General features: G+C 42.9%; 1 protein-coding gene across 1 annotated transcript in view; it reads right to left on the minus strand.

The window, feature by feature from the left end:
* Positions 1 to 10,995, minus strand: part of JARID2 (jumonji and AT-rich interaction domain containing 2) — a 209,601-nt gene that overhangs the window by 16,361 nt on the left and 182,245 nt on the right. The window contains exons 8-11 of the mRNA XM_086900497.1: positions 6,589 to 7,159; positions 1,372 to 1,464; positions 815 to 933; positions 612 to 682 (exon numbers count right to left, since the gene is read on the minus strand). Of these exons, the coding sequence (XP_086756623.1) occupies positions 612 to 682; positions 815 to 933; positions 1,372 to 1,464; positions 6,589 to 7,159 (854 nt within the window). The remainder of the gene's footprint in view (positions 1 to 611; positions 683 to 814; positions 934 to 1,371; positions 1,465 to 6,588; positions 7,160 to 10,995) is intronic.

A 10,995-nucleotide genomic window follows, 5' to 3' on the forward strand; every position in this document is an offset into this window, starting at 1 on the left:
CACTGCGCTTGAACTTGTTTGTTTTCTAATAGCTGTATAAAACTTTTATTCTTAGGAGAATTTACAAATACCCATAATTCAAGCTCACTGCCACTGATCAGAGGTTGCTTCATGCTGTCAAGCATCCACATAACTTTTCAACAGGTATCTTGTTTCCCAGCTGGTTTGTTCAGGCTCAACACCTGATCTTACCAGATTTCCCCTGTGCTTTCAATGTTTCTTACCAGTAACCTGCAATGGTGTATAGGCAGCTGGAGAATTTGTGTAAGTTCATTTAAAAATGTGTGTGTGCTACAGACTACATTTTGCAAGTGTAGAAGTTGCACAGCTCTGTCCTGACACAAAAGAACATCGATAGCCTGGCAAGAACAGCAAGGGATACTGCAGGTACAACCAGCTCCTCCCAGGAGTAGGGTCTCAACTGTTCACTAATCCTTTATCTGCATGGCTGCCTCCCCCCCTTTAATTACCACCTGGTACATCCAACTGCACCTCTGCTCAGCCAGCTGGGGACCAGGGGTCCTGGAAGAGGGAGAAGTATTTGGTGCCCACAGCACCACATTCAGAGGACACTGACATGGCTGAAAACCCAGAGAAGGGACTTGGCTTACCAGGCACAGCACCAAGATGTCGCAGGATGGATCCTGTATTATTAGGAAGGACTGTGAGGTTCCACCCATGCCTGTTTGAGGGGTGACACAGAGAGAGACACAGTCAGTGCACATTCCCAGTGCCAACACTCCCAGTGCCAAGCTGCCCTGCTGTGCTCTGCTGATGAGTGAGGCAACAAAGAGGATGGATTTGGAGCTCTTACCTTGAAAATGGTTCAGATTTTCCCACAGGAAAACCACTCCCGTGGGTGTTGGTATCTACTTTTCCACAATGCACTGCTACATGGCAATCTTTCTGTTCCACTATCCGCCAGTATTCTTGCTGTAGTAAGAGAAAGAAGTAATGCATTTTTAATTTGCTGAACAAGGTATCTCTCATTAAAATATAAACCCCAGAAATTGACAAGGTTTTCATGACCTCAATGCAATTCAACATAAAATATTGCTTAAAAATAAGAATATAAATAATTAAAAGTCACAATAAGGCAGGCAAAATTTAGATCCCCTTGGTTTCTGTGTTTCAGCACATGTCAGATTAAGAATTCTTTCTCTTCCTCAGTTCATCAACACCTTTATTAAAAATGTTCCAAGAACTTTAAAAAAGGAAGAATCAGCACCATGTCTATTTGATAATTTTTTCAAAATTCCAAACTAGATAGCCTTAAACTGATTAGAGAAATTCTTTAAAGTCAACTATCCTGAATCCCCATACTCAGTGTCCTGGAATAAAAACCTTTACCACCCCTTGAGCTGGCCTCACCTCTACTTCAGCTACTGTAGGCTCCTTTGTGAAGCACATGTTCATGATGTTTCTTGCTGTTCGGTAGAAGGTTGTTAAAGAAACAGACCTACCCTGTGGAAAAAGAAAACAAAGTTAAAAGTGAAAATGAAAAAGCATGCCTACATTCCCCCATGTCTTCACCCTTTTCCTTACAGGCTCGAACCCAGATGACAACACAGGGAAAGAGGACAAAGTCACCAGAAGAGGTATGGGTCTAAAGCTCATTTTGTTGCTGAGAGAAAATACCTTAAAAGATACAGAAATTCAATCACATGAACTTCCTAAACTCACCATGTAAAAAGGCCAACTGAATGTTCCCAGAAGGAACACTGCTTTGTCCAGCACAACACTCAGTGTTTGATAAATACAGAGGATGGACATGGCCCAGCTTCCTATGACAAGTTGCAAAGACCCCAGTAGGCAGCCAGTCAAATCCAGTACATTATCCAGGGACCACGTGGCCATGATCTTTATGTACAAGGAGCAGGCAAAAAAGACTTAGAGAATTCACAGAAATGCTCAGCATCAAATGTTGTATGTGGTGGAAGAGGGTCACAAAAAGCAGAGTTTGCCAGGATTAGAGGGTAACTGTAATCACTTGCTTTCAAAAACTAGTTATGCTCCACTCAATAAAAGCAGTTCAAATGCCAAGGAACCAAGACCTGTTATTACAAGGTTAGGAAAAGTAAAACACAGTAAAATTGCTGAATAAGTGCATTCTCTCTTGGCACTGCTGCAGGAGCTGGACAAGAAGAGGCTCTGACTTGGTTTTCTGCTTGAGTTACCACAAAGTTTCCATGCACCTGCTTTCCTGCACACCTACACTACCAGATGCTTTGGGAAGCATTGTCTGATGGCTTTGAAGGCAAGAGCACGAGAAACTGCTTCCTTTCAGCCCTGACATGGTGGTGTGCCCAGACAGGAACACCCCTGTTGCCTCTGCTCCAGGGCAGAAGGAAGATGCTGGGAAGCTGCTTGCTGAGAGCTGGCAGGCACCACAAGGTCTGTGCCAGCTGCAGGCAGTGGAGTACAAAACCTCTTTGCCCCCTCACCAGATCCACTGCTCCTTCCCACTCTGCCCCCTGACCGCTCATCTGAGCAACCACAGATTTACAAACTCTGCATAAATGAGTTTTATTATTTGGACTGTTACCGTTCTAGTTTTTCAATTATGAAACAAATCTGCCAAACCACCTCAGCCTTTTCTTGTGTTTAATTTATTTAATAACTAAGTCCAAGAGTAAACTAGAAAGAACTATAAAAGCAGCTTTCCCCCAGAGGCCAAGTCTATCACTCTGCTCTTACAGTTTTAACGTTGTCACTTCTTAAATTGAATGCTGCATAATTAGCTTTAGCAAAAAAAGTTTGTGAAATGCCCAGGGCCTGGGGCACTCTGATTCCCATAAACTTCAGAGCTGGATTCTCTGTGATCCAATAAGCAATTTCCTTCATCTTTTAATGCCCTTGTGAATGGTTTATTGAGGCAGCCTTTTACAACAAAACCTCTCGTAAAGCGCAGGGCCCGCACCAAGTCACCGCGCTCGGGCGCAGCCTGCACCGGGGGCAAGCCAACACTGCAGCAGCTGCCTCCTTTCACTTACTTGCCTCTTCCTCTCATCTTATGCAGAAAAACAAAATTAAGGCCTCATCTTCCAGGATTAGCCATGTCTTTCCATTTTGCAGATAGACAAGAAAGAAAACAGAAGTATACAGCAAGCAATTAAAAAGAAAGTGGAAAACTGGAATAGTTTAACCCTTTAAAATTGCATATACCCGTTTCTTCCTCTACCAAGAATTTGCTATCTTTTTTAGTCTCCTAAAAATTGTAAAAAAATTTAAATGGCTAAGGGTTTTTTCTGTTGTCTGTTTGTGCTGTTTGGCTGTTGCCTTTAATCTGAAGAATCTTGTAACATTTTCTAATGCCAACACAGAAAATAATTTAAAATGCTTTAATGGAGCATTCTAACCAGAACACAAAATGAATTGCTGAGGAGCAAAATACGCTCTCCAACACCCTGAAAAATATCTCAGCAGTTCAACAACTGTCTTAGGTGCTTCAAGCTACAAAGCAGAGACGAGAGGAAGGTTTAAGAAAAGAAATTCCTATTTCCTCCCCTGATTCTTCTCACGTCTGATTCAGGGGCCATGAGAGCCAACCCAGGGGGACCATCACCACCACCACCAAGCCTGGAGGGAAGGCACAGAGAAGGACACTGCAATGCTATGAATGTTAAAGATATTAAAGCAAACATAAATATGAGCTGGAACCAGATATTCCACAATAGCCACAGCTGGGAAGGAGGGGCTGCTATTAAGTGGAGTAAGAAAATGCCAAGTCCCTCCCTGGGCGAAGAGAGCTCAGCATAGGAATTCCACGATGGTTTTATGGGAGGGCAGGCAAAACTCGCATTGTGATTTCTTCTGTGTGTCCCTCTAATGAGTCTGCTATATGCCTTCAGTTTGTTCTGTATGGAAACACAAATGCTGCTTTCAGTCAGCACTGTAAAAGATTTTTAAAATATTTTCAGAGCTAAAACTGGGGAAAGAAGAGTGAAAATCTTGCATCAGAGCCTGCTTTGATGTCAGCAGTTTACTTCACCCACTTAGAAATGACAATATTTTAATCATCAGGTAGAAAAGCCACTTACTGAAGAGTAAAGCAAGCAAGAACGGCAGCCTGCAGCACACACTTAAAAGCACAGCAGGCCTCACAGTCTTGGAAGGAGAGACACTGAAAATAATTTGGGAGTCCTGGCAGAAAGTCAGCCTAACACAAAGGAGATTTACTCTAACCTTGACATGTGATACGGTGGTAACTGCTTCTGAAAGACTGGATGTCTCTTGCTAAAAATGGCTCAAGCATGTGCTGACTGCAGAAATTACTGTGAGAAACCCTAAATGTATGGCCTCTTCACAGTCTGAAGAACAGACTTTATGGCCTAAACTGGACTACAGCCATATGATTACCATGTGCTCCCTCCAGCCCTCAAGATATTGACCTAGGCATCTTTCACAGAGATGGGTTTGTCGGGTTTTTGTTTTGGTTTGGTTTATGTGTGTTTTTAATTAGAAATCACAGTAGCAATGTGCTTTAAAAAGGAACCCTTACAATCCCATCATCTGTGGGAACTGTAACAGGAGGGCAGGTTCTGTTAATGAAATTCTAATTTTCTCAGGAATACCTTATTAGGTAAAGAACTCTCCCCCATCCACACACGCAGGATTAAAAGTTTCATTTGTTTCATTAAATGCCAGGAGGCACTCTCTGCTTACAACTGATGCCAGCAACACCTTCCCTCAGTCTTTTAAAGTCTAGTGATGAACTACAGCAATTTTACCTCTTGTGGGCTTCCCTGGTGCATCAAGCCTGATGCATAATTTCTGTGTCTGGAGGCTTGCTCTAAGTGACATAACAAGTATTAATGCATTAGTCCTCCTACAAGGCTTTACCCTGACTGCTGTTAAAGTGAAGTTTCATTCCTCTCTTTGCACTCAGGCTGAGCAGGCATCCCACAGGGTGCTCCACAGCAGGGATTTCTCCAGAAATCCACCAGAGATTTGCTTCCCACTGCCTTCTCCCTAGTCCATCACCTGTGACAGCAGCTCCCAGTCTCTGCACTACAGAAAACGTGGCATGGGATCAAAACAGGCAATCCCCAGTGTCTGGGAAGCTGCTGGTCCCACAGTGGACAACCCAAGGCATTCTCTGAGTGGCTCCACATGCTGCAGTTGCTTTGGTGGGTGGGGAGAGCCCTGGCCCATGGGCTCAGTGATGCTCCTCTCTAACAGCCTCCATCCTCAGGACAAAAGTATACCTGGTATTGTCTGACTCAGACAGGGTCTGATGCTGCGAATACTGCTAGTGCTTTTTTTTTTTTGTGAACAAGAAGAAATTCTGGGAGCTCTCTGCCTTTTGGGGTAAAGGCCTGGTACTCAGCAGACTCAGACTGGTTATACCAGCTACACTTTGCTTGCTTTTTGTTTTTTTTACTTCCTAAATCCGATTGGGATACTTCTCATAAATTCCATTATTGCTTTTTGAGTGACTTTGTATCTATTGAACTTTGAAGTGGGACCTGCACTGGAAAAGAAGAAAAAGGCATTCCTCCACTAAGTTGGAGGCTGTTCATTCAGCAGTCAGGGCAAGGTGTATCAAATTTTTCATTTAACCATCATTAAGCACAGGATATTAAGAACAGAAATGACACTTCACTATTCACAAAAGGTGCTGTCATTAGATAAGCTTCTCTCCAAGGGCAGCATGGTGAAGAGATTGCTTTTCAAAGGTGGGACTGAGGCCAGAGTCCCCAAGAAAAAGAATTTTTGGGCTGACAAATCATAACAGGCCACAAAAGAAAACTGAAGCAAGCTTTTAACGCCCAAGTCATGAGCTCATGCAGTCCCTAAATAGCTTAACAATAAGTCATTTTGGGCTATCTGGCTTCATTTCCTGGTGATGGAAGTGAGATTGGAAGGGGAAGAACGGCATATTTCTTTACTGGGCACGGACGCTCAATGCTGTATTTCTCTCAGAGTGCGGCTACGCCATTCAACACAACTCAGAATTGCACTGTGAGTTGCAGTGCCAAGTCCTGCTCCAGAGAAGGAGACTGCCAAATAAAATACAGTGAAAGAGTCAGCGTTCCTTTGTAAATGGATATACTTGATATGTGGAGGACTAAGCATCCATGTGACTCTTTAGTGCTGAGCAAAGTCTGGCATCGTGGATGAAAATATTGTTTGCATTTCAATTTGCCCTTTCTAAATGTAGTAGTATTTCTAGTGATGTTCGTTTTGATGTGCAGCACTACTTCATTCAACAAGAGATTTGCAAGGAGCAGGAATGAGAAAGCAGAACATTACTTTAAATGTCACTAGAAAATGAAAATACAATCTGTGTCTGCAAGGATAATTGGGCAGAGATATTCAGGGAACCTCTCACAAGGAGATGAAGGGGGGCAGAACCCAGTGCATCTTGTTATGACAGTAATGCCTCCCAGTTTTTCCAGACATCCTGCAAGAGCCAGGCATATCAGGATAAAGCCACCAGACTGCCTGGCCATGATAACTGCTGCCTTGGGGATGTCACTGCAACTCATCAGCTCCCCTCAGACAGCTGGGTGTGCACCCAGACACCACCCACACAACAGCATCACTGGCTCCACAAAACTGACCAGGCAGAGCCAGCCTCATTACCTTGTATATACACTTGTGTAAGTCGCTAAGAACTCCATCCTCCTCCTCCTCCTCCTCGTCCTCCTTCGTGGTCTCCTTTTCCTGAGCAAAGAGCCGCCGCCTGCCCGTCTTCAGTGGGACGTCGACCTCTTTTAACTTGTTGCGGAAGCCATTTTTGTGAACCACGCCATTGATGAGTCCATTTTTGGGCTCAAACCGGGGCAAGGAATGAAACTTGTAGGCATTCTCTGAATGTCCCTCCAAAGGTCCTTTCCTCTTCTCCAGGATTTCCTTTTCCAGCAAGACCTCCTTCTCCAGTTTCTTGTGCTCCTCGGGGGAGAGGGAGTCATAGGAGAGCAAGTACTGGCAGTAGGCTTCTTGTAGCTTGGCCAGCCTGTCCTGTGCAGTTTTGGGGATGCGCAGCATGTCTGCCAGCTTGTTCCATTTCTTGAGGTCAGTCACTTGCTGCATCCCCCCCATCTCGTTGATCAGCTGGACGAAGCAGGCCAGGTCGAGCTCGCAGCCTCCTGGGGTCCAAATGCGCCAGGCAGCAGAGGAAGGGAAGGGGAAACACAGGAGCAGGTTAGAAAAGCTGTGGGCAGCTCAGGTCAAATGAACTACCAGGCTGGGCACACAGGGGACATGACAGCTCCAGGCACCTGGGCATCAGAGCAGAATTGTCCCTCTCTTATATGCCTCCTGCTAAAGAGAGGCACACACCACTGTTTTGCCAGCTTAATTCATTCACAGGCCGTATTCTGCTACTTGCAACAGCCCTCCCTATGATCCAGTTTGCTCTCTTCCTTGAGTTTCATGTCCTTCTCTGCTCAGAGCACCCCAAACTATTTCCTTGATGTGCATCTGTGACCTGGTTATTACCCAGCAGCTGGGCAGGTGAGAGTTGCCCAGCTCTGCAAAAGCCCACACCCCATCACCCACCACCAGTCCCACATCTGGTTCATACCAGGAATAAAAAAAAAAACAGTGTCAAGCTGGGGCACTGGCCACCAGAAAGACATATACCTATCCTTTCTGGAGGTGAAATAACAATTATTTAATATCTGCACAACACCTTGAATGAAGTTAGTATTTAAAAGGAGCACAGTAACATCATTAATTTCACTACAAGTAATAAAATCCATATAAAAACCAAAGGGAGGCAAGGGGTTGCTTGGGGTTGGAGCCTGCAACTGCATAAAAGGTTCCAGACACATTATTCTTCCAGTCTGAGGCCATCCATATTTTATACTTCATTCTAGTTTTGTATGCTTTAAGATGACTAGCACATTTCACACTCTACTCAAATAAAAAAAAAGAAAAATAAGGAAAAAAAAAAAAAAAAGAAGAAAATGGATTATACAAACTGCAGCATAAAAAGCAGCCAAATGGATGAGGAACAATAAAAGAAACATCATAAATACTCTGAAAGCACAGAAATAAATCATCCGTGGAAAGAGTGAAGAAACAGCCCAAAGACCACCTACAATTCAACAGGGCGCTGTTCAAGGAAAAAAGAGAATTAATACAAAACCAGCGTCAACATCTCTGCCGCCACACTGTCTCCCCTTTGCCTTTTCCTTTGAGGAAAGTAAAGAGCCATTATGCCATAGCCATTTCCAAGCACTCAGAAATGCCACTGCAACAGAGGAGGGCAAGAAGCAGCATTATGGTAAATATTTACTGCAGGATGCACAGCTACATCATCTTATCATTTTGCCTGCTAGCACAAGTAGGATTACTTTTCTCAAACTACCCTGTGCCGCATCTCAGATGCTTCAGTGCTGATTCCAGTGTTCCTCCCTCCCTCTGCTTTCCCCTCTTCCACCACTTGTGCAAATGCAGTGATGAGGGAAGCTCAGCAGTGTAAACCTGCGTGCAACATTTTGGGACAATGGCTGTGACTGGGGCAGAGCAGCACCAGAGGCTGCTGACATTTATACTGCCCACACAGCACAAGGCAAAGGTGTTTGGCTGCAGACAAAACCAAGCATAAGGCTTTGAGTAGAATATGATAAGGGCGGAGGCGAAAACACAAGGCAGCAGATTTATCCTGTTTGGGAGTCCCAAATATTCCCAAATTCCCATTTGGGAATGGGGCGGGGAAGATTTTAAAAAGGTCATGAAGCTGAGAAAAAGTAAATGTCATTGGGAGAAAAAAGCAAAATGAGTTTGGAAAGTTTTCATTCTTTCCTTTTTAATCTTCCATACATAACGCAGTAAAAAAGTAACTTCCAAGAGGGCTTCTGTTCCTTTTTTGGTCAGTGGTTTCTAGGTGCAGGCCACAAATTAGCTGAAGGTGTAACTCAAGATAGCTTTCCATACCAACAGATTCAGCAGTCTACATGAAGTTGGGTAACATACTCCTAACCTGGAGAGAAGTGTGGCCCAGATTTACCATTATATGTTTTCTCCAGCACACACCCACTTTAAGGTCCTAGTTTCAGCACTGTTGAAAATTCAATTTTCTCCCGCATCATGGAATGATCACTCATAATCACTCTGCAATATCAGAGCTCGAGTAGCACTTCATTCAACCAGAGCCTAATGCTAAGGTTTGCAAAATGCTCTCAATTATAATTCCATTTCACACAGTCATAACTTTTGGAAGCATTTGTATCTCAGACTGATGTTTTCCAGGATTGACCTAAGCTTGCTGCTTAAACTTTCCTTGAAAGACTGAAGGGAAAAAAAAAAAAAAAAGAAGGGAAAACAGCAACAGCAAAAGAGTTCTAAACTCTTTAAAAGCACCTATAGCAAAATGGCTTAAATAGGAGATCCAGCATGTTATACAGAGGCAGTGTTTAACTTTATTTTTTTTTAATTGCCTTTATTTTCATAAGTTAGGAATACTTTTAAATTGCTTAGTGAGCAAGCTCATTTTTAAGAAAATCTTAAATCTTCAGGTATGCATTTAATACCAAATGCTGGCACTAAATGAGCCATTGGCAAAAGTCCCATTCACTTCAATGGAAATGTGATTTAGCCCAGAGAGAAGGGCTATGTATGCAGGTATACTTAAATAACTGTGCATTTATCAGCACAGATTATATGTTTCCTGATAGAACCAACATATTTTTCCTCTTAGTGCACTGATGATCTCCTGCTTCTTTTCTCCATTTTGTTTCGATTTTAAACACAGGATAGGTGGGAAATTAACTGCAGAAAGGATGCATAGGATGCAAATTTGTAAGAGACAATTTGTTTGCTCTGGTTATATGGCACCCAGCAGAATAGAATCCTTGCCTATTCATTAGGCTCTTAGGTGCTTAAATATTACAAATAATTAACAGTAATGCCATCTTAATGCCGAGTTAAGGTATTTCATTAAAAAGTTAACATTGTTCCAGGAGCGTTAATCGAGCTGTCTTGCACATTTTCTTCTCTCTCTTGCCAATGTAAATGTAATTCATTATTCTTTTCTATTAGCATACAACCATTGCATACATTAGGCATACAAAATGTTCACTTATTGCTGCTTGAGTGATTTTAATTTTCAGATTTCCTTGAACGTTTTTGCACGGTTATTGCAACAAAGCGCTAACCCCTCGTTTCCTCCTTCTTAAAATTTTGTTATTTCTCTGCTGCGCCCTGCATCAGTTCACCATAAAGTCTGCAATCATTTTGTGTGCTTTTATGCATTTTCTCCCCACTTACCATATGTGATATAAAATAAAGTTTAAAAAGGAGGAGGCGGGGGGGGGAAGGAAGTGTTGTGAATCGTTTAAACAGAAAAGCGTGTCCTTTAATCCAACCAGCGCCGAGAGCTGCCTCGGGCCGGATAATGCCTCAAAGGCAAAACTCTAGCCTCTAGTTGCATGCAGGTCCTGTGAGCTCATGACTCAAAACACCTCGAAAACAAAGGGAAGAACGAACAAAAATCAAAACCACAGGTTTCTTACTATGCGGTGGCTGCAAAGGCAGCAGAGATGGAGGCAGCTCATTCAACAGTTCATTTGTATGCTGCTGTTGTCACGTTTTTACAAACTATTGTCACATTTTTGTCACGTGTCATATCTGACAGCAGACCATAAACCAAGAATTCTGTTAAATAAGTGATTCTCACTCAGGCATTAGCCCTGGCAGACACCTGCTGGGAGAAATAATGAAACCTCCATTTTGCAATCAACTACATTTTACTGCCTATTCTTGACACTTAATGGTTGTTAAATGTCAGCAGGTCACTGCAAATTTGTGATTTTAAGTGTCTGAGTACCCAAACACAAGTCAGTTCTGAGATATTTTCTTTCCCCTTTGGTTAAATGTTTTTAAAGGAAGAGGCGGGGAGAAAAATGTATTAAAGCCTGGCAGCATCGCAACCTGTTAGGAAAACATCTTTGGAAAGGTTCAAAAATATTCTGAGACAACCTTTAAAACAAAGTTAGGCTATCAATATACACAGTCACACTACCCACATAAGTAAACAGCAGA

Source organism: Cyanistes caeruleus, chromosome 1, assembly GCF_971803275.1.
Source record: "Cyanistes caeruleus chromosome 1, bCyaCae1.hap1.1, whole genome shotgun sequence".
NCBI lineage: Eukaryota > Metazoa > Chordata > Aves > Passeriformes > Paridae > Cyanistes > Cyanistes caeruleus.